Below are 24,337 nucleotides of genomic sequence, written 5' to 3'. Positions count from 1 at the left end.
CGACGTTTGGGGAGGTTTGGGCGCCTCCCCAAACCTCCCCAAACGTCGGCAGGTCTCCGTTCCTCCGCGCAGACCTGCCGACGTTTGGGGAGGTTTGGGCGCCTCCCCAAACCTCCCCAAACTTCGGCAGGTCTCCGTTCCTCCTGCCGACGTTTGGGGAGGTTTGGGCGCCTCCCCAAACCTCCCCAAACGTCGGCAGGTCTCCGTTCCTCCGCGCAGACCTGCCGACGTTTGGGGAGGTTTGGGCGCCTCCCCAAACCTCCCCAAACGTCGGCAGGTCTCCGTTCCTCCTGCCGACGTTTGGGGAGGTTTGGGCGCCTCCCCAAACCTCCCCAAACGTCGGCAGGTCTCCGTTCCTCCGTGCAGACCTGCCGACGTTTGGGGAGGTTTGGGCACCTCCCCAAACCTCCCCAAACGTCGGCAGGTCTCCGTTCCTCCTGCCGACGTTTGGGGAGGTTTGGGCGCCTCCCCAAACCTCCCCAAACGTCGGCAGGTCTCCGTTCCTCCGCGCAGACCTGCCGACGTTTGGGGAGGTTTGGGGAGGCGCCCAAACCTCCCCAAACGTCGGCAGGAGGAACGGAGACCTGCCGACGTTTGGGGAGGCGCCCAAACCTCCCCAAACGTCGGCAGGAGGAACGGAGACCTGCCGAGGTTTGGGGAGGCGCCCAAACCTCCCCAAACGTCGGCAGGAGGAACGGAGACCTGCCGAGGTTTGGGGAGGCGCCCAAACCTCCCCAAACGTCGGCAGGAGGAACGGAGACCTGCCGACGTTTGGAGAGGCGCCCAAACCTCCCCAAACGTCGGCAGGAGGAATGGAGACCTGCCGACGTTTGGGGAGGCGCCCAAACCTCCCCAAACGTCGGCAGGAGGAACGGAGACCTGCCGACGTTTGGGGAGGTTTGGGGAGGCGCCCAAACCTCCCCAAACGTCGGCAGGAGGAACAGAGACCTGCCGACGTTTGGGGAGGTTTGGGGAGGCGCCCAAACCTCCCCAAACGTCGGCAGGTCTGCGTGGAGGAACGGAGACCTGCCGACGTTTGGGGAGGTTTGGGGAGGCGCCCAAACCTCCCCAAACGTCAGCAGGAGGAACGGAGACCTGCCAAGGTTTGGGGAGGCGCCCAAACCTCCCCAAACGTCGGCAGGTCTGCGTGGAGGAACGGAGACCTGCCGACGTTTGGGGAGGTTTGGGGAGGCGCCCAAACCTCCCCAAACGTCGGCAGGTCTCCGTTCCTCCGCGCCCTGCCTGCCTGCTTCTTTCCGCTGCGGAAAGAAGCAGGCAGGCAGGGCACGGAGGTCCGGAGACCTGCCGACGTTTGGGGAGGTTTGGGGAGGTGCGCGCACACCTCCCCAAACCTCCCCAAACTTCGGCAGGTCTCCGGACGGCGGCGGCTTGGGAGAGGTGCGCGCGATCCTGGAAGCACCGAAGCCTCGGCCGCGCGCAAGTCCTCGGTAAGCTCCGGGCGGTCACTTGCTTCGCGTCTCCTGAGGGAAGGGGGGGGCGACTGGAGCGGGCGTGTTTCCTCGCCTGCTGGGTGCCGCAATTTGCCCGGGGAACGCGCGGGCCCCGAATGGCAGCGTGGAGCGAGGAAGCGGACAGCCAGGGCTTCCCCAAGAGCCGCGGCCACACAGGGTATTCCTGTGTATTCAGGCTTGCAAAATGGCGGATCGAGCCTCTGCTGGCGGCAGAGGCTTGCAGAACGGCGGATCGGCTTATACTCGAGTCAATAACTTTTTCCAGTTTTGGGGGGTGAATTTGGGGTCTCGGCTTATACTCGAGTCGGCTTATACTCAAGTATATACGGTATTTGAAAATGAGCAGTTTAAAACACTATGGGATTTCTGAATAGAAACTGATAAAACCTTGACTCATAACATATCATATGTAGTTGAAAAGAATAAAGTGCTGTTATTTGATAGGGCAATATGAGGGGATAGTAGACTAGAAGACAAAATATTGGAGAAAATCACAAAATATCAAGATTTGAAAATCGAAGTTCAAATATTATGGCATAAACCAGCTTTGGTAGTCCCAGTGGTTATCAGCACGCTGGGTACCATACCAATAAGTCTTAAATGACACTTAGACATAATCTGCACATTAACAAAATTTTGATCTGTCAATTACAAAAAGCCACAACATTTTGATCCACACGTATATACTATGTTGATACATTATCACCTCCTAGGTTTTTGGGATAAACGATGCCTATGAAGGCCAACTCCAGCTAAAGAACTGGCAGCTGTGATTTCACATTTTTGTATATATAATAACTGTTTGTTATTTATTAATTATACACCACTCAAAGTCACTAGTTTGTGAGATAGGTGACCATCTAAATTTGCCGAATAAATATATAAACAGTAGCTTTTTAATTTTCTGATTCATATACATATGTTAATGTTACTTTCTCTAGAAATAGAAATACAGTGTTTTTAACTGACTGCCAAAATATTTTTGAAAGCAAAATTCTGAAAACACTGCAATACATCTGCTGTTTATCTGTGGAAATTTCATTGGCAAAACAGGTTTATTTTTATGATTAAACAGATTTAAAACCATATTATTTTGTTAACATTAAACGTATTTAAAAAACAGATTGTACTTTGAATAAAATGAAAAGGTTGCTGTTAGAGAGTTCATAGAAGCAGAAGGCATTTCATATGTGGGCTTACAAATATGTTCCTTTGATGGTTATTGGGAGTGAAACATTTAGAAACAGAAATTAGAAATGAAACCATCAGCTATTTGGTAGCCTTAAATTTTGAGATATGTCTTAAATAAGGTGAAACCTACTAATTTATATAATATTACCCACAACCTTATATAGGACAATACTACAGGGGTACTAATTTATCACTCTTTCTGGTTAGAAATTGCTAGTCAAGATGGAGCCTGCAGTTAATGTAGCATCTTAACCTAGATATGCTTTTGAAAGTTTCGTTAAGCAATTTCAAACTGCTTTAGATATATAATATCTTTTTAATGTAGAAAAATGATTAGTTCCTACAACTAGATTAAAGGTAAATGCTCTAATATGGAGAACATATTATATTATAAAATCAGAGATAAATCTTAGGGAAGGATTGGATGCATGAATTGCAGCAAAAGCAGAGTGCTATTGTTATTTATTTAAATCAATGAACAGAACAAAACCTCTCATTGGGTTTAACCGCTTTAAATTATATTCATATACTAATAGGATAAGCACCCAAGAAAAGAATGGTTGCAATAAATCAATTACTGGGATTCACTGCATTAGAAATATTTCCAAATATACTTAACTTAGTTTATAATGATTCATGATAAGGAGAGCTGCAAGTTGCAATTATGCAAATAAACTGCAGACATGCAAATAGGTTTAATGTACTGCCAGTTTTCACCAAATATAGAGAGCAAAAATAAAATAAAAAAGCTTCAGGAATGTCCTCATCAAGGAAAAGTTTATTTCGAAAATGAAGCAGTACTGAAAGTTATTGGGGAGTTTAGTTATTTTGCTCTTGTCTTTGATAGTCTGAAGCGAATGAGGAGTTTTGCCTGAAGCTGGCAGTGAAAAATGTGAAGTAGTGTAAAAGAACTTCTATTACAAAGAGCATTGATTTTTTTTTTACATCTTAAAATGCATTAATTCTAAAGTGTTATTTTTGCTCATGATAGAAAGTGATATATTTTTATCCAGCTCAGGGAAAAGAGAGTCTGGACAGTCTGTACGGCTTCAACTCTTCTTTGAAGGCCATAAAAACTTGGATTGGTCCAGAAAAATCTGTAGGAACAATGTTTTGAGTCTGTTCTCTCTTATGGGAAGGTATTTGTTTAAGCCGTGCTATGCCATGTTGTCAGTTGTTTTTTACAGGTTTGATCTTATTTATAGACATAACTTATCAAATTCAACAAGACATAAACCCAAAGAATGAAATAAGACTCGGTTGTGATGATTTATTACTTTGTATGTTTCATTTGGGAGTTTTTCTTATCACTGATTTGCAAACATGAGTATAATCAATGTTCATTTACTACTGAAACTATGCCAGGAAGCCCTGACAGAGTCACATAATATACTATTAGTTCTGATTAAATTGATAACATTATTTTGTTTTTAGAAACTAGAACATCTGCCATAAATCTTTCACGTCTACCTTCTTTTTGTGTTCTTTTTCTTATATGTTTTTATTTTATTTTGTTTAATATGTATGAGGAATAGACACACTTTTGGAGACACACGGTCATTAGATTTCCAGCTCATATAGAGATTTTGCTGGATACAATTTTTTCATATGTTTATAAGGTGAATGTAACCACAGGAAAACAATATCATTTAAATATTCTATATAAAATATAATTATTTCAATTGGACAAATATGAAATAAGGAAGGAAAGAAAACCTTAACAGCCAAAAGCAAACAAAGATACTATAGGTAAAAATGCTAATATATGCAAAGCACATGTCATTCTCATTTCTAAGGAAGAAAATTGACTTAGTTATAAAAGCTACTCTGGGAAGTCATTATAAAAGTAAAAACATGAACTCTGTGAAGCAGTGTGCTAGAGATTATAGTACTATTATTTTTATTGTTGTTATTTGTCTGTTTCAAGCAAAATTTCCTTTTGTTGGCCTTAAATAAATAGTAATTGCACCTGCATTATAATGTAATATACAATTTAGGGAGGTGTATTACAGAATAGTCTGGAACAATTTCTATTGAATTAATGTTTTTAAATAGATCTATTATCTGAAAGCTTTCCTACCTTTTCTTTCACTATCATAAGTGTAAGATATTTCAGAAATGGGCTCAAATAACATAGTGTGCTTAAAATAATGTTGCATGTATTGTTTGTAAAAGAGTTTCATATACAAACTCAAGCATGCTTCCCTTCCAAGCCAATAACATTTGAGTCTGGGTTGAACTCCTCAGTAGACACTACTAACAACCGTTTCGAGGTAGTTCTTTTGTCCCAATAGCCCGATTAAGTAGTTCAGAGAAGGAGCAAGCCAGGAAATGTCTACTTGATAAATTGCTCAGCAAGACATTCTCACCTCTTCCACAGACATTGTGGGTGTCATGATTGTGACACAGCGACAAAACAGAACTCCGAGGCTTGCAAATTCCTCAAAAAACATGTTTATTAGTTACAAAGTATTGGCACGGCCAAAAGTGAAACCAAGTCTGGATACACAAGCAACAATTCCCCAATACAAAGTTAAATATCCCACCCACAAAAACTGTGTAAGCAACTACGTTCCCCAATATGATTATTTGCCAGGCTTTTTATGAAATGCCCAGTCTCTAGTCTTGGGAGCAGCCGATGATCTTGGTTCCTACAGGACAAAAGATTATTTTGACTAGCGAAGTACCTGGGCAACCCCCCTCCCTCTGTTCTATGTGGCAACCTAGAATAAGAAGGAAAATGGCTGCAGCCATGCTCATTTGTAAGGTTGACAATGGATAGATATGGGATGAAATATGGTATCGACCACATCAACTAATTCACTTTGACTATTGTATTCCTCTTCTAAAGCAATATCCACCAACTATCCTGTGGGAAGTAAAACATTTGCTTTTAGATAATACTTATTTCAGAGGGAATAACAAAGGTAAATGTTTTAGAAACATTTTAGTATTAACTGTATTAATTGTGATATTAATTGCTGTAGACTGAAAAATGATGTGAAACTCAATCTTCCCTCATAGTTGTTCATTTGGGAATGAAAGCCAGAAGCAATGAAGATTCAGTGAGTTCTTCCAGTTCCATGAATAACTGAAACATTCTCTTTTAAAGAAACCAAAATCAATAGTAGTTTTTTAAAAAAATTGCAACCACAATGATAAAAAATACAAATTAAAAATATGAAACAATAAAAAAATAAAAGGTCCAGATAAAATTTTACTAACTTATTACCTTCTCGTAAAATGCAATAAATTATCTCTTCTGCCCATGTTCGTGTCTTATCTAAAAACAAATCCTTAAACCTAGCATTTCAGCAAAAGTCCATTAAGAGTTACCTGAGATAATAGATAAGATAACCTTTATTATCACTTTTTTCTGTGAACACACTGGCATGCATTAAAAAGTTACCTATCTATTTTATTCACCAAAATAAGCCAACTTTATATTCTTTCTCTTTACTTTATCAATCTTGATTTTTAATCCTGTCAAATAATGTTCTAAAACTCAATTTCTTTTCATTTTTGTTTATTCCTTCTCACAAAATTCTTCAAAGCATTAACAAATATTCTTTGTAAATCAAATGTAGGATAATTATACAGGTTACTCTATAACTGGTTGGTTTTTTATTTGTATATCCCTTTTAATTATTAAGACATCAGCCAGTTTGTTTTGTATGTCCAGTGTAGCACTTTTTCCCCATATATTCTTGTAGACAATCTATAGAGGCAAACAGTGTTAATTACCTTCTGGCTCCATTGTTCAAAAATATCCTTCATATATTGAATGTTAAAATACTTTGTTCCGTATTCAAATTTAAGTATTCTTCTCCTTTAATTATAATCTTAATTCTTTCTATTTCCTAGTGTCTTATTTTTAGAGTCTTTGATTATTTTTTTAAAGAGTTGAAAAAGAATATTTACTCATTTGAAGAATTTTTATTAATAATTTCAAAATCTTATTTCAAATCTATCAATTTAGTCCAATTGTAACTTTCTAAAATCAAACTTTTTATCACGGTCTTGCTGTTCATTCAAGAAAAAGAAACCCTTAAGTCATTAAGCTTGTACTTAAAACTAATTGTGTTAAGGACTGAAGGAAACTCATCTGATGCTGTAAGACTTGATCCAAAGCTGAAATTTATTTTGCAAGCAATTTGCAAAATTGCAGAAGTGACGAGAAACCAAAGTATACAAACAAAAAGTGTCCTTTTAAAGGTTCTGGCATAGTCTGAAGAAAAAAACAAAGCTCTGAACCACCCCAGACTGGTTATCTTCAGTTTGCCATTTTTTTTTCACCAGAAGTCTCAACATTCTCAACATGTCATCAGAAAAGTACAAGCTCGTTTATGTGAAATAAGTGTTCCTTACACATCACAAGCCAAACTATATGGATAATATTTAAATCAAGTGATTGCTCCAAGGAAATAATTTACTACATATTGATAATTTAAATTTAGGGCTTCCGGTTTTTGCATCTGCAGTGCATGGCCGCGTGAGAGCGGACCTCCACTCCTCATGGCTAGTTTCTTCCTGCTTGGGAGACCCTAGATGGGTCCGAAGTTGCCCCAGAGAGGTGACTGTGAAGGAGGGGTGCGATCACAAAGCAATGGCAATCACTTCTTTTGATCCAGGCAAAGCCCTCTGAACGTGACAGGAGAAAGGCTAGTGTGAAATCAGCATCTAGCCCAAGCTGCTTGCAGCTGAAGTCCCAGAGCATGAACCCAAAGATCGGTGAACAGCATGCTTGGAATTGGTGAGAGTACTGATCTTCTTTCTTCTATCTACTATTTAAATCCTTGAAAAGATCCCCAAAGCAAGAAAACCTCCAGAAGTGAAGGGACTTCCCTTACAGACGGAAGCGGCGAATTAACATAAAAGGTAGAAAGAGATATATTAAAATTTGATTTAAAATATTTCAGTCTGGACAAATCTAGGAACTAAAAAACTGTCAAGATTATACCCTAAAAAATTTCTGATGGAATTATAAAAATATATAACAAAAATAACTTTTTGATTGAAAGAAATACTGAAAAAAGAAATAACTGCTGACATCTAGTGAAGAATCAGAAAATAGAACACTAACAATAAGGACTCAGAAATTGGCAGAATGCCCAGAAACAAAGAAAAAGTTGTTCCTTTGAATTGCAAATAACCTTGAAGCTTATAGCTGGGTACAAAGGAAGAGCCAGCTATAAGATTAAAAAATGTTTGAAAGGGGGGGGAAAAAACACCTGGACTGTTGCTTGAACCTAAAGAACTGTGTTTGGAGGGGAAAGACCTTGGCTTTTTGGCTAATCTTTTAGAGGAGAATTTGCAGGAGAGATTTAAAATGGCTTACTATACTGAATCTGTAATTTTGATTGACTGATAAATTGACTTTTGAATTAAAACATTGATGAGGGATTGTTTGAAGGGGGGAGACAACATGGATATCACACGTGTATCAAGGGATGACAGGATGCCGCATTCAGTATTTTCTCCTGAAGGACTTAGCCTGGAAAATCAAGGGCCTCCAGAAGCAATACTTCAAGGCAAGATAAATACTTTCCCAGAGGAAATATATGTAATGTTAGGACAAATACAAATGACAAGAGATTCAAATTATGACAAAATTCCAAACAATTTTGATGATTTAAATAAGCATATTTACAATCTAAATCTACAATTAAAAATATCCAGGAAATAACAACAAAGGAATAACCAAATCAGACAGCAGATTACAAACTAGAAGAGTATGATCAAATTGATGAAATAACAAAGGAAAAAAAATTACAATTTGACACAAACAGGAAAAAATCTACAAGGTTCTGATTCAACAAGAAAAATGGAATTATTAGGATAACTATTAAAGTTTAGGGGACAGAAAGAATTTATCTTATTTACTTCATCTTTTGTATTCCCAACAACATTTGTAAAAATACAGGAACTGTTGGGTAAGCGAATTACATCAACTTGGAAATTTATTTGGCAAAAAAAGATCAGAGACAGATACAAGAGATTTGACTCGTCCTACCAGATGGACTATTACGTGAATAAACATTTGTTTGAATATGGCTAAAAGAACAGAGAATTTTGAACATAAAGGGGGCTTATAATAAGAAGGATAATGAGATTTAAGTAATATAGTATGTTTTATAATACATTAAATGTTAAAATAGTAGGTAAATGTAACTTTTATTAATATATAAGTAAAATATAAACTGATTAAAAAGGATGTTATATCTAGATGCTATAAGACAGATAAAAAGTATAGTATTTTTATAATGCATGACATAAAATATTGGGATGATATACCTAAATGGGAAAATTTAGACAGTGACATGACTAATATGAAGAAATTATGACTGATAAGAATTGGATTGAACATAAGGGAATCTAAGCGAACAAAAATTATAAAAATAGGATGTATGCTGAATTAATGAGATGATGGTTATGAGAATAATATAAGATGAAAAAAATATATATAGAGATTATTATTATTTGTATAAATATAAAAAATGCCTATACCTAATCATTTATATATTGAAAATATTAAGAATTATATTTTGGCTAAGGTTGAAGAAGGAAAATACAAATGGGAGAAGGGAAGATCAAAGAAATGTATTAATACATTAATTATGGAATTTTCAAATTTAATCATTATTGACAGTTAATTAATTACTACTGTCCTTTTTTTTCTTGTTAAAATATAAACCAAGACAACATGCTGCACACCAGGCACTGGAGATTGTTATAGTTAAAAACCAATAAAATATTTAAAAAGATAATGAAAATTTAGAAATAAATTTAGTATATCTTCAGTAAGTGAGAGATTATCTTCAGCAGATTATTTTTTAAAAAATTTCCAATGACCATTTTTCCCTGCCTGCATTCTGTTCATAGTACCAAATGGATCTTTCATAGTAAATCATGTATATATTCACTTACTTCTTTCATGCCTCTGTGAGCAACAAAATTATTATTACTGTTCAGCTAGGATATTAGAAGAACATACCATTTACCACTACAATATAAAGAATTATTATCTCCCTGTGACCACATTGTCTAACAAGTATCACAATTGCATTCACTCATAGTTAGGGGGTCCAACTGCAAATCACGATAAGATAAAAAAGGAGATCCTTTTCTCATGGATATGTAGATATCCAGTGTGGTATATTTGATTCCATATTTGGCTTTGTGGTTAAAAAAAAAGAATGCATATATTCCCAATGGCATCATGCAATTTTTCCTAAAATACATAATTTGTACAAGAATGATATAACATTTTAGCACCTATTCAAAAATTAAATGTTATTTTAGTCAGCATATAAATTTATGAGCACCAGTTCGATCTCAATTGCACAGGTGAGGGAAATACAAATTAGAATTTGACTTCCAATGTTTTTTTTAATGGAACATTATTTATTTAGTTATTAAATTTATTTGCTACCCATCTTGTAACAAAACTCTGCGAGGCTTATAGCATTGAAATGTTAAAATTCTAACAAATATTTCTAAAACAATAAAAATGAAGATGCAAACCAAGATAAAATTATAGTTAAAAGATGGGGAGAGAAGGACTGGATGTGCGGGGACGTGATGGGATTGCCTTTTAATTCATCAAGCACCTCCATTAGGGCCCCAAGTCATCTTGGAGAGCCAGGTCTTCAGGCTCTTAATGGAAATCAGAAGGGTGGGAACCAATCTTGCGTTAAGGTTTAAGATGTTCCTAAAGGCAGGAGCCACATCACAGAAGGCCTTCAGCTGGAATTCCTTGACCAACAGGGCCCTGCAACATGCCTCCTCTGAAGGCATAGGTAGCCTGGGCCAGTCCTTGTGGTGTGAGATAGTTCGTCAAATAACCTGGACTACTGCCATGCACGGCTTTAAGGATAGTAACCAATACCCTGAGTTGCACCCAGAAGCAGACCAGCAGCCAATGCAGCTGGTGGAGCATTAGTGTAACATGGGTGATCCTAGGAACTCCAAGAACTTCTCACGATGTTGCATGCTACATCAGTTGAAGGTTCTGAATACTCTTCAAGGGTAGCACAATGTAGAGTGAAATATGGACGCTCTATTATACTTATCTCTTTGTTTATTTAAAAAAAATCTGAAGAGGGTTAAGAAATAGTGCAAACAAATAGGAAGGATTAATATTTTGGTGCTTAATAGTTATTAAATAGAGAAAGAACTATTCTCAAAATGATTATATAAAAAAAATTAAAAATATTTTGCTGAATGCTAAATTCAGATTCAGTTAATTCCAATTAATTCACTGTTTCAATTTTAAGTTTCATTTCAGTCAATTCAGCACGATATCCATATGGTTGATTATGAATAGTCAGGTTTTCTGTTTCTTAAATTGACAAATTATGTACTGAAAACAAACCTTTTTGAAGCTAGATTCATATTCAAAATTGTATTCCAAGTGTTATCATTTTTGAGGTTTAGCCTTTGTAAATTAAGTCTTAACAATTTGTTAAATAAGATAGCACTGAAAAATCACTTGCAGAGGTTAAATTATTTTATTATTGTTATATTTATTACTGAAATTAAAATTTGTTGATTACTGTTCAATCTCCAGCCATTTGGCCTAATTCTGTTCATACTTAACTTTCACATCATGAATTATGTGCATGAATCAATTAATGTTGACATTATGCAAAGTTTTCCAAAAGCTATAAATAGCATAATAAGGTTACTTTCAACATGTTAACATCTGAATAACCATAATTAACCAACTAAGTTCAGCATTTCCCTAATAGGTTCTCTTGTTTTGTTTGCTGATATTTTGTTAGCTCTTTCCACTTCATAAAGTCTGGAAGATTGGGCTTCATATGTTTTGCAACTTAAATGATAAAATGCTGAAAACATAAAACCCACTAGCATAATTTAAAGAATATTAGATATGCACAGTTAAGCACTTAAACTTTGCAGACGCTCCTGGGTCTTATTTAAGCCTTTGGTTATTTGCAGTGCAAGGAAGTTCAACCTTGAAGTTTTCTATTCATTTTCCTTGCCCAGGCAATTTCCTTACCAAATCAGTATTGTAGGGAAGGTTGATGAATGCATAAATGCAAGAAAATGTTCCTGTCGAAGAATGAATGGAACAGGCACCTCAAACAAGCATCCATTTATTGGAGCCCGGCTGCCTAGAAAGAATCAGGGATTCTTTGCAGGGGATTTGGGAGAACATAAAATGTAGAGGCTACAACTGGAGACAGCATTAAGGAAAACTGCTGAATGCACCGTATTCCACTTCTAACTTTTGAATATAGTCCAATAAGTGTACGGGCTCTGTTTAACTGCATACTCTTTATCATATAAAATCCAGAATTGAATGATGGCATCACCTGCAATTAAAATCTTGATTTAAAATATAATGGGTAGAGATGGAAAACATTTTTAGAAGCTCCTTCATCTAGCCAACTATCTAGTTTCCCAATCATGTTCAAGGGGAAAAAATGTAATGGTGCTAATATGGTTTACCTATTGCTTTCTCTCTCGATGAACCAAATTTTCAAAATTCTATAGTTTAGAAACTGTTGCTAGTGTAAAACATAGCAAACCTGTCAGATCAAATGTATCAATCGCCTTATATTCTCTGAATCAGTTATAGTGATGTTCTGTCTCAGTACAGTTAAAACGCCTGTTGAGAACTAGACTAGACCACCTCAACATGAGCCTGCTTTGAGTGTTAAGATAAGGTTCTTCAGGTTGCCTTTGGGACCTGCCAAAGTGTTCATGAAGGAAGAAAAGCTGTTTTCTGTTTTACCAAAGACTGTTTTGGATAGTCTTTCCTATAAAAGGTAAAGGTTCCCCCGCACATGCGTGCTAGTCGTTTCCGACTCTAGGGGCCGGTGCTCATCTCCGTTTCAAAGCCGAAGAGCCAGCGCTTGTCCGAGGACGTCTCCATGGTCATGTGGCCAGCATGACTAGATGCCAAAGGCGCACGGAACGCTGTTACCTTCCCACTGTAGTGGTCCCTATTTTTCTACTTGCATTTTTACGTGCTTTCAAACTGCTAGGTTGGCAGAAGCTGGGACGAGTAACAGGCGCTCACTCTGTTACGCGGCACTCGGGATTCGACCCGCCAAACTGCCAACCTTCTGATCGACAAGCTCAGCGTCCTAACCCACTGAGCCACCGCTCAGTTATTTGTTTATTTGCCTGCTTATTTTGTACTACTTGCTGATATATGAAATTTTTTATAGCTCAAGCAATACAATATATAAAAATAAAAGAGGTACATACATTTGGTAGACATAAATAAAAACCTTTGTTGAAACGTAAGGAATCACCATTCTGCACTTAAATGTTTTTGTTTTTTCCACCACTCCCTGTATTTATGCTGTCCCTCTGTTCTCCCCATATAATAAATATAGAAAACCATAAACAATATTGCTACTGAGATGCCTTTTATTCCCTAAAATAGAGATTCTAATCTATAGAGTTATACAAAGCAAGAAAATTATTTTTTGTGTATATATACGTGCATTACAAAAACTAACTTGCATTTTTTAGAAATCCAGGATGATTAACTGTCACTTTAAAGGGGTAGATACGCATCTTGCTTACATGTTCCGTTGATTTCAAATTGAATTTGACCATAAAACTCATCAACCTCCTCTTCTGTATCAGTAGTTGGAACATAAATCTGAAGGAACATCATATTTCCATGAAATCTAATCAATATTATTTGGTCATTGATTGCATTGTAGCCAAATGCTATTCTTCGTATACCCTTCTTAACTATAAAAGCAACACAATCTCTTCTATGTTTCTCAAATCCTGAGTAATAAACAATGTAACCTTTTGTCTAATCCCAGTACATCTCAATTCATTGATGCCTAAAATGTCAATTTGTAGTGGTTTCATTTCATTTTCAGGATGTTGAGCTTCCCATGTTCATGCTTTTTAATGTTCTATGTTCCTGCTTTAATTCTACAGGTATCTTTGTAGCTTTAGTTGTTGTTTTTCCCCCTGTATGACAATATGAGCAACTAGACATTCCAAAGGCTTTAATATAGCTGTGTTTTAAACACTACTAGTTTTCTGAAAGATCTTCTGTTATTTCTCAGTAGCATGTTGAGTGCCATCTGAGCTGAGGGGCCCATTCTCCTTTCATAACAACATCAGTCATTATATATTTTCTATTCATCTGGCTTTCTTGGTAAAAATACATTAGTGGTTTACCAGTGCCGCCTTTTTCACAGTATGAATTGATGCCTTTGCCACTGTCACTAAGCTGATTATCTGCCTCTGGTATCTTTCGAGACCTCTGCTGCCCAATATAGCTGGTTGCTTGCTTTAGCTTGGTAGTTGGGAAGAGCTTCATGCTTTGGGTGACCCTGGGAAGATACACTTTTGGCATACACTTGCAACACCATGACCTTGCCTTGGTGAGGAAACACAGCAGGTTTGGTGGGTGGGGGGAGAACAGGCTGACAAAAATATGCATATGCTTATTTATATACCAACATTAATCTTAATATTTATTGTAAAATAAATACTTGCAAATGAAATATATGTTAAAATAAATTATTGTATTTGTTTTTCATTAGGGATTGCTTGTACGGGATGCACCTTTGAAGGACATGAAAATTTTTAATGATCGTCGATTTGTAGCTTCGTTTAGTGTGGTGAATGCTACTAAACGGGATGCTGGCAATTACCGCTGCATGATTCGCACAGAAGGAGGAGTTGGAGTATCAAATTATGCAGCACTAATCATTAAAGGTATTTCAGAATTGATATGCAAATGAACTATGTTTCCTTATCTGTTTCTCAGCTTGTACTTTTAATATCACCTTGCCATTTCTTATTCCTTTACTGTGCTTTGTATAGCATTGATTTGTTAGAAAGGACTAGTACGCTGAATATCTATGTTTGCGTGTGTGTGTGTGTAAAATGAAAATGGAGTGTCAACAAAAATATAGCCAGAGAAAGAAGAAAATGAGGCAAAGAACACTTAGATTCTTCGAAGCTATAGCCATTTACTGCCATTGGTCTTCACAATGTTGGAACTATTTATCATATTGCTATAATATTTGCTCTTTTCCACCTCTCTCAGCACATTTATTCTGTATGCAGGGAATAATTGCTTACCCTTAGGGTATAATCCCATTAGCTACTTGTAGTTTGATGAAGTAATTATGGTAATCCCTGTTGCTTGTGCTTTAGCTTTTATGAGACCACATGCAGATCATTCTGTGTGACCTAAAAAGCCTATTTAAACAGTGTACTAACCTTGGAACAGATTACATTTAACTAACATCATTATGAAGTCTTTAAGCTCATTTACCTGGTTACTGATAAACAATTACATAGTATTTACATTTCTTTAATTATCTTTCACCAAAAATTGCTTATTTCAATGAAGTATGTGATTTTAATTTATTATTTACCAGTAAAGTATTGAATGGTTAAGCCACAGAAATAAAAATAATGCTAGTATTTTGCTGCATTTTGGGGACTTATCATACATAAATGTTTTCGTATTTGTAGGCATTTATATAAAAAAATAATGGTATGTATAGATCTTTTTAAACATAATTCCAGACCATAATTTAGCATTATACATCTGAATTAAAAAACAACTTTAATTTCCTTTCTGACTTTTGCATGCCTTCAAGAAGATTAGTGCTTTCATTTTTAAACCAGCCAGAATTCTTTATTAAGTCCAAATGCAGAATGAAGTCTAATTAGGTCAAGAGAACTGGTCAACAAACTAGATATAAAAGCCTTATGAAACAATCTTATTTCATAATCGTAAATAAGATCACAGTCTCAATTTCAATTTAAAGTTAATTAAAAATGAAAGGAAAAAGAAAGAGAAGATACAGGTTTAACTTTCCTGTGTGACTTTTGCTGCTGGCAGAAGCAGCTAAACAAATTACATTGTTTATCATAATCGGTGACTGTGACTTGTTTTCAATCAGCCAGACTCAGAAACTATGTTTAGATAAATTTCAGTTTCTATATCATAGAAAGCAAACCCCAGGAAAAACAATCTGTAGTTAGTCCAGTCCAGTCCAGTCCACTCCATTTAGCTGCTTACACTAAAAGCAGTTGGCTCCTGGAGTGCCACGGCACCAGAACTGATTCACCTAGGACAGCATGGCTGGCTCAGGAATTCTGGGAGTTGAAATCCATGAGTCATAAAAGAGCCAAGGTTGCCTACCCCTGACATAGGAGCTAGAAAATAAAGGATGCTATAATCCGTATGTAATATGATTACATATGAAAAGTGATATTTTCATATTTTTTTCTACAATGAGTAATTGATAAAAGGTATATAAGGTAAATTAATCCTAAAATTAATGTAAGGTAATTTAATTTCCTGACAGTCAGAACAAATAATCAGTGGAACAGCTTGCCTCCAGAAGTTAAGAATGCTCCAACACTGGAAGTTTTTAAGAAGAGATTGGACAACCATTTGTCTGAAATGGTATGGGGCTTCCCACCTGACCAGATGGTTGGACTTGAAAACTTCCAAGGTCCCTTCCAACTCTGTTCTGTTCTACTCTACTCTACTCTACTCTACTCTACTCTACTCTACTCTACTCTACTCTACTCTAAAAATTATATAAGAAAAATTATATAAATAAATTAATCCTAAAAATATTTTCAATGTTATATTAATACTGATTCTGATAGGGGACAGTGAAGAGAGTTTATTCTTTAACAGGCTGACCATTTTAGTTACATAATGTTGCCTATAATCTCTCATGGAGTTTTAAAAAATTCAAAACATGTAATCCATTTATTATAAAGCATATAACTGTCAGAAAAATGAGTATATAGCTTAGTGCCTCTCTTTCTGCAGGTTAACATAAAAGAAATCAGATGTACCAAAAATGAAAAACAGTAGATTAAATGGAGACTACATTAGCATTTTATGTATGCACTCTGTAAACCCTTTTCTAATATTGGTCAGTTGCAGCAGAGATTAGTTTGAAAATAGAATAAAGCTGCCCAAGGAAATTCCAGATTATATACGGTAAATCGAGACAGAAATACAAAGCATTTTGTCAGATGTTTAAATAAGGGATGGGAGGAAACTATGTTTAGTATTTGTAGTTTTTATTTCTTAGTGTTAAAAGGAAGATGTCACACACTGAATAACATGGAATACACCCGTAAAACAGATAGTGGAATGTAAAAGCGAAGAAAACACCATTTTGAAAACTGGCAAACGTCAAGAATAGGAACATAATTAAGAAATGTAAACTGATGAAAACTCTAGTGTTCTGTCTGCCTTGGTCTTTAAAAATTTGTTTCTGGATGCAGATATGTATATAATATTCATACTCTCTGTTCCTATTCTTCCAAGTTATCTTGTTGTTTACTGTTTATATATTAATAACATTGGAAGAAATGATTTCTTCTGAGTGAAAGACTACACAGTATTTTCCTGAAAAGTATTGCATCTGTAATATGGTTGGGCATAGTTCTGTTTGTTTAAAATGTAAATTGGAAATACTATTTTGAGTAATTTTGGCATATTCATGTAATGGAATGTGAGAATGACCTTGCAGTGGGGCGAGAGGAGATACATGCTGCCTAGGGAAGGTTCAGATAAAAATGGGGTCAGCCTTCAACAGAGTATTTGGCAGAGAAAGAAACTTATAAAGTATCCACCCTAATTAATCAGGCAGTAAAAGCGTTGTTTAATGGTTTTCTACTAGTGACGCATTCATGCACACCTCGACAAACATTTTTTTTACATCTTAATACTAAAAACATAGCACGGACTGATTTCTATGACTCTACATATGACTCATTGTTATTTGAATGATCTACCATGTAATTTTCAAGTAATCCACACGTTGTAGCCATTCAGGAATAGCTGTCCTTATTCATCTTCTTGTAGAAGCCTTTTCACAGAAGTATGATCAATGTTTAAATTATAGTACAAAAGGATAATCAGTGATTCACCATCAGAGTTGTAAACACTTGGAATACCTCCCCTCCCCCCCCAAGTATAAGAGCATAATACCCAGAGCTAATAGTTCAGTTATTGAAGCAGAAATTTATATTAGGAAATAGCTAATTTGCTGCTCCTTTTCTGACATTCCAATGCAAAATCAAGGAAAATGAGGACTTTCTCACTGCCTAATGGTGGAGCAGAGTTATCATTGCAGAGATAACTTTTTGGTTTTAAATCTATTCCATTTAAATCTATTGTGAGTCAGTTCCATTTACTATAAGTGGGGTAGTTTCAGCTAAAAATTATTATTGTCGTGGTGGTGGTTCATTGCAGTCAGCCAGCTGTTCTGTCTGTATTTGGCATTTTTGTTCACCTATTGAATCCCTCCCAAGAACCTGGGATAGGCATATGTATTACTTCAGATATTATAGTAGCTGTAGTGTTGGGTTTTGGTGTTCTGAGCACATCGCATAAAGTACCCTCAGGGATACAATACCTTTAAAAACAAAGTCTGTTAAAATAGTTGTATAACCTAAAATAAATTGGTTTAAGTACTAACCTCGGTAGCCTCAGTCCTGAATATGAATTTTGAATGGCAGTTCAACAGTCCTTACCAGCACTTAAATCAGAACATAATTAACTGTTGTTTCAGCATGGCTACATAAATGCCTCAGGATGCTCTATTTTGTGTTTTGGTTGAAGAAACACACTAATGATTTTAAATGAACCTAAATCATTTCGAGTTAAGGCTTAGCTATTTAAATTGCACAGATTCTGCACAAAGCTCTGGATTATGAACAGTGGAGTAACTGTCTTTGAAATGACAGTGAATTAATAAATATTAAAATGTTTAAGCTAGTTTAGCATCACATACTAATAATGAGTGTCTGTTGATTGAATAAAATAATTAAGAAAAATTCTGTAGGCATTTTAAAGAGTTGAGAGATTTATCATTTTTATCCTGTAAGTAGCAGTAGCCGAAGTATGAAATATATCTGTACCTGTGTTATTTTTTTCTATGACATTTACCCCCTGTGTGCTATTATTTAATAATTGTAGGCTTATTCAGTTGTGGGATATGTCATACAAAGTTGTACTAGATACATTAACAATTGTTTTCAGTAGGAAAGATGAAGAGCAATAATCAGAATATTCGAATGGTCATTAGGAGGTCATTAGGATCATAAGGTTAGAAGGGCCTTTCGAGGTCTTCTAATTCAATTCTCTACCCAGCGCAGAAATGTTTAGACCAGGGGTGTCAAACTCAATTTCATTGAGGGCCACATCAGCATTGCGGTTGCCCTCAGGGGGCCGGGTGGGTATGGCCAGGGTGGGTGTGGCCTACTGGGTGGGCGTGGCTAGAGTGCGTATGGCTTACTGGGTGGGCGTGGCCAGCTCTACATCGTTCGCCTCAAGGGTGCCTATGGGGGCCCGGGCAGGAGTGGGACAGATCTGAGGGTCTCTGGCAGAAGGAGGGTCTCTGGGCCAGGGCCAAGGCAGTGGGGGCCGTTCCCTCATTGTTTCCAGGATGGCTTCGTGGGCCACATGAAACCACTTTGTGGGCCGGATCCGGCCCCCGGGCCTTGTGTTTGACATGTCTGGTTTAGACCATCCAAACAGATGGTTGTCCAGACTTTGTTTGAAAGTATCCAGTGATGGAGCACTTCAACTCCAGGTAGTAGGGTGGTCCATTCTTAATGGCTCTCCTGGTCTCGAATTATTTTGAGTTTGGATCTTAACTCTGTAAAACTCTGTAAAGCTTCCACTCACTGGTTTTATGTCCTACCCACAGGTACTATGGACTATATGATAATAGTGTTGGCAATAATATGAATAATAGTGTTTAATAAGCTTGGTAGTTTCTAGTAGTCACCTTGTTCTTCCTACGTGCTTGCAAACCCCTGTTTCATTACCTTTTCTAAGTTTTTTCTGACTATTAATATCAGTTGATTGATCTGTATTTTCCTAGTTCTAATTTCCTCCCCTTTTTAAGGATTGTAACAATATTAGTTTGTCTCCAAACTTCACCATGCTGTCCCATCAACATCCTTTCACCTTTTCTAACCCATGGGCCAAACATTTCCTCTTGTATATGCTCAAAGATCTATTTTGGAGTTACTTTTGGCATTTATTGCAAGCTTTAAGTCATTCTAAGCCATAGCCTAATCCCATTCTTACAGATTTGGAATATTTTCTAATGTTTGGTTTTTGATATACAAGTAATTCTTATGACCACAATTGAGCCCTTGTTAAGCAAGGCAGTGGTTAAGTGAATTTTGCCCCATTTTATGACCATTTCTTGCTAGAGTTGTTAAGTGAATCACTGCAATTGATAGTTGAATCGTGCAATTATTAAGTGAATCTGGTTTCTCCTACTGACTTTGCTTGTCAGAAGCTGGCTCAGAAGGTTACCAACAGTGATCACATGACCCGGTACAGTGCAGCTGTTATAAATACATGCCAGATGCCAGGCACCTGGATTTTGATCACATGACCTTTGGGATGCAGCAACAGTCATAAGAATTTTGTTCAGTGCCATTGTTGGTGAATAGTTTTGAATAGAGGACTACCTATAAGCCACCCTTTTCATTTTGACACCCATTTCTTTTCTTCTCTCAATTCACCAGAGAGCAACTACACTAATCTCATCAGCTTTCTCTCATTTTTCTTCTCTGTTTGGTATTGTTTGTGTTTGGGCCATAATTATCTCTTTTGTTTTGTTTTTTTCAAAAATCTCCCAATTCTCCTGAATTATTATTTTTTCTTCAGAATTTCCATCCATGGAATTCTTTCTGCTCCCTCCCCCAACGCTTATAAAAGTCAGTTGTCCATGAATCTACAGACTAATTTCTGTTGTCTCTGCCTAAGGTGAATTATGCTGAGTTCATTCATGTGGTCACTCTTTCCAAGGCTCCTACAATATCTTCAATAATTTATTTTCTGCTAGTAGATATTAGCTGATCGTCTAATTCTTTCCTCTACCTTTTGAGTGGTAAGGTTTTCTATAGGGCACATCAAGATCCTACTAGATCTCCTGCTTTCCAGAATTGATTTCCACTACATGTTGGAGTAGTTGAAATCTCTCATTAGAGCAATGATGTTTCCTGTACATAAATCTGATTTGTGAAAATTTCACCTATTTGATTGAATAGTCTGCATACACCTGCAACAGAATAATTATTGTTTATTTTTATTGTTTATTTTTCCTTCAGTATTCAGCCAGGTGCTTTGGGCATAGTTTTCACCCTTGAGGTCCTGAATTTCCCTAGAGGTATTGTCATTGTTTATGTATAATATGACCCTTCTCCCCAATTTTGTTGGGTTTGTTTCTTTTAAACAAATTATATCCTTTTGATTTTATATTCTAATACATTCTCTTCCACCAGACTTCAGTAATACTGACAAAGTCATATTGGGACTTCAGGTTCTCCCTGTTTTTTTCTGAGCATTGATCATTCTCAGCATTCTGAGCATACTTTGAGCAATGGTGTACAGGTATCTGACTTCTTTAATACCACTTTTCTTGGCAGATCTCCTGGTATATTCCTGAATATGCCTTATTGCCGCTTCCTTTTTTGCTGTATGGCTTACAGGCTTCAAACTTATGTTTTGAATATAGCTATGGCACGGGTGTCAAATTTGTGACATCACGTGATGTGTCATGACATATCACGACTTTTTTCCCATTGCTGGCAATAGGGTGGGTGCAGTTTTGGTGTGACGCATCTGGCCCGCAGTCCGGCAGTTTGACACCCCTGACTATGATATTGACCATTGCCTGATGTATGATCTATGGTATTCTCTTTCCTGCTGTAATTTAAAACACTTGTAGAAAAATTAAAAATCTCTTACAAGAGGCCTTTCTTCTAGATAGCAATCAGACCAGGAAATCCAAAGTTTTCTCAGGGACACCATTCCTTGAGCCATTCATTCATTCATTCATTCATTCATTCATTCATTCATTCATTCATTCATTCATTTATTTACCTACCTACCTACCTACCTACCTACCTACCTACCTACCTACCTCCACAATCCTCCATTCCTTCCTTTGGTCAATGAAATTCAGTCAGCATGAATCTGTATCTAAACCTGTATCTAAACACTTTTTCTTTTCTTCCTAACTCCTCATAGTCCCTCAATATTCTTTTTAGGATCTTTTTGACTGTGTAATTTGCTCAAAAATGAGTAAAAGAAAGGAATGATGATCAGTAGATTTGATTAATTGGATCAGTTTCTCCATCATGTTCTTTATAACCTTCATTCCTAGGAATCAATAGATTTTCCTTGATAACATGTCTTGTTTGCTGATTGCTGATTTCTGTTCCTCTCAGCGGTGAGCTGCTTTTCACCAATTTTCTTCTTGGGACAGCCATTGGATTGTTCACTCCATGAAATACTGGGTTTCTCTCCTTCCCGTGTCTTGAACCCTGGGTGAAAACCTATCTTTGTTTATGATTTACTGACATGGTTGAAGGGTCTGAAGTTGAAATAAGGGGTGGTAGGAGAGGAAGGAGAAGACTAGTTATACAGATATAGGAGACAAAAACCACAGAAAATGGATTTATAACACATGGCAATTGTTGATTGACAAGGTTCTTGTAATCTATCTCACATGTAACCTGCACTTGCATAACCATCCTGTCTTCTCCTCCTTTCCACCCTGCCTTATCTGAGTTTAAAGCCTACATCAGTCAAGCCATTTTCTGCATCTGATGAACTGAGCTACAGTTCATGAAAATTTATGCCTATAAAATTTGTTTGTCAGAAAAGATGTTACCACATTCCTTTTGATTTTCAGTAAAATTACAGGCTTCAGGTTGAGGGACAAGTTACTTAGTAATGCTAGCTTCAAAAAAATGGATAAGAATTTTAAGATTCTTAATTGTTCCTTAATATGGATTAAAATCCAATCTAGAAAACCATTTAGTTAAGGTGTTGCTTTCGCAGGACATTCTAGTTCATGTGCAAAATAACAGAAATATCTTAAATCTGCTTAACAGGAATATTCCTCAGAGCCAAAGTAAAGATGCAGTTCTCTGAGTTGTATAATTAGTGGAGGTCATGTTTTTGTCGGAAAAGAAGAGAACATTTTAAAAATGTTCTGGCTTTGGTGGAAAAAAAGTATAGATCATTTCTAAATTAATTGAACATGAGTGATAAAGAGCTCATCTATCTCCATTAGGAAGTGTTAATCACGAAAATGAATAGAATTATTAGATGTCATTTTAGGAGAACAGCTTTCATATTTGTTATTTTGTAAAATGCCATTTGTTGATTATAGAATGGAGTAATTGGTTTTTAGTTACTTTGAATTTAATTAACACAAGATAGTCTTTTTAACACAGTATCAAGCAATATACGAGAGCAGGGGTGTCAAACTGCTGGCCTGTGGGCCAGTTACATCTTGCAATACAAAAAAAGTCACAATACGTCGCAACATGTCACGTGATACGGCGAGTTTGACACCGGTGTACTAGAATATCAATAATATAAAGACAAGCTGGCAAATTAAAAACAGAATTTATAAATGAATATTCTTGAACCAAGGTACTGGATGATAAAATAAACAAGTCAATTTGGAGCATCTGAGATATCACAGGCCTATTATGACACTAAAAGAAAAAGCACAATGGAGAAATGTAAGAAGGGAAGTTAACAGGAAATGAAAACAAGGGTTAGGGTTGTCACAGTCCTCTATGATGAAATTTAAAATGAAGAAGTAGTGAAAAGGAAAGGCAGTACTTGCATTCTAAGAAATTAGCCTTCAGTCTAGTAAGGCTAATTTCTTGAAAACTAATTAAATCATTGGTTTAACGATTACAAAGAACTAGAAACTTCACTGCTTTTATATGTCTGAATGTTAGTAGATAGTCTAGAGCAACATGGTGGCCTTGTAATGAAGACACTTGCTTTCCACTTGGAAAGTTGAGAGTTCAATCCTAATTAGCAGCAGATGTTTCTTTCCCAGGGTACAAAGAAAAAATATTTGCTGTTTCAGGAAGGGCATCCAGCCAGTAAACACTCAACTCCATCTAATAACCTTGACTCTATCCCGAATAAGGACTTCAGGGTCATAAAAAGGGAGGGTTAGTAGATAGTCCTAGTATATTATGCACTCTAATCAAAAAGTGATATAAAATTAGAAATGTGCCCACGAAGGAAAGTACATTATGGAAAAGCAAAAGCTTTATCAAATGTAGTGTATTTGAAAAGCAAAATGAACTTACCGTATATACTTGAGTATAAGCCGAATTTTTCAGCCCACTTTTTGGGCTGAAAAATTCCACTTCGGCTTATACTCCAGTCAACAAAAAAACTTACCGAGGACTTGTGCGCGGCCGAGGCTTTGGTGCTTCCGGGATCGCGCGCACCTCTCCCAAGCCACCGCCGTCCGGAGACCTGCCGACGTTTGGGGAGGTTTGGGGAGGTGCGCGCCTCCCCAAACCTCCCCAAATGTCGGCAGGTCTCCGGACCTCCGCGCCCTGCCTGCCTGCTTCTTTCCGCTGCGGAAAGAAGCAGGCAGGCAGGGCGCGGAAGTCCGGAGACCTGCCGACGTTTGGGGAGGTTTGGGGAGGTGCCCAAACCTCCCCAAACGTCGGCAGGTCTCCGGACGGCGGCGGCTTGGGACAGGTGCGCGCGATCCTGGAAGCACCGAAGCCTCGGCCGCGCGCAAGTCCTCGGTAAGCTCCGGGCGGTCACTTGCTTCGCGTCTCCTGAGGGAAGGGGGGGCGACTGGAGCGGGCGTGTTTCCTCG

At 37.3% G+C, this 24,337-nt stretch overlaps 1 protein-coding gene across 4 annotated transcripts in view; it reads left to right on the top strand.

Moving 5' to 3' along the window:
- Positions 1–24,337, top strand: part of PTPRM (protein tyrosine phosphatase receptor type M) — a 488,729-nt gene that overhangs the window by 187,764 nt on the left and 276,628 nt on the right. For all 4 annotated transcript variants that reach the window (XM_081323493.1, XM_081323492.1, XM_081323491.1 and 1 more), the window contains exon 6: positions 14,213–14,387. In XM_081323493.1, the coding sequence (XP_081179619.1) occupies positions 14,213–14,387 (175 nt within the window). The remainder of the gene's footprint in view (positions 1–14,212; positions 14,388–24,337) is intronic.

Source organism: Vipera berus (genome assembly GCF_964194415.1).
Source record: "Vipera berus genome assembly, chromosome: 3".
NCBI lineage: Eukaryota > Metazoa > Chordata > Lepidosauria > Squamata > Viperidae > Vipera > Vipera berus.
Note: the sequence above shows the minus strand (reverse complement) of the source record. Positions and strands in the feature narration are given on the sequence as shown.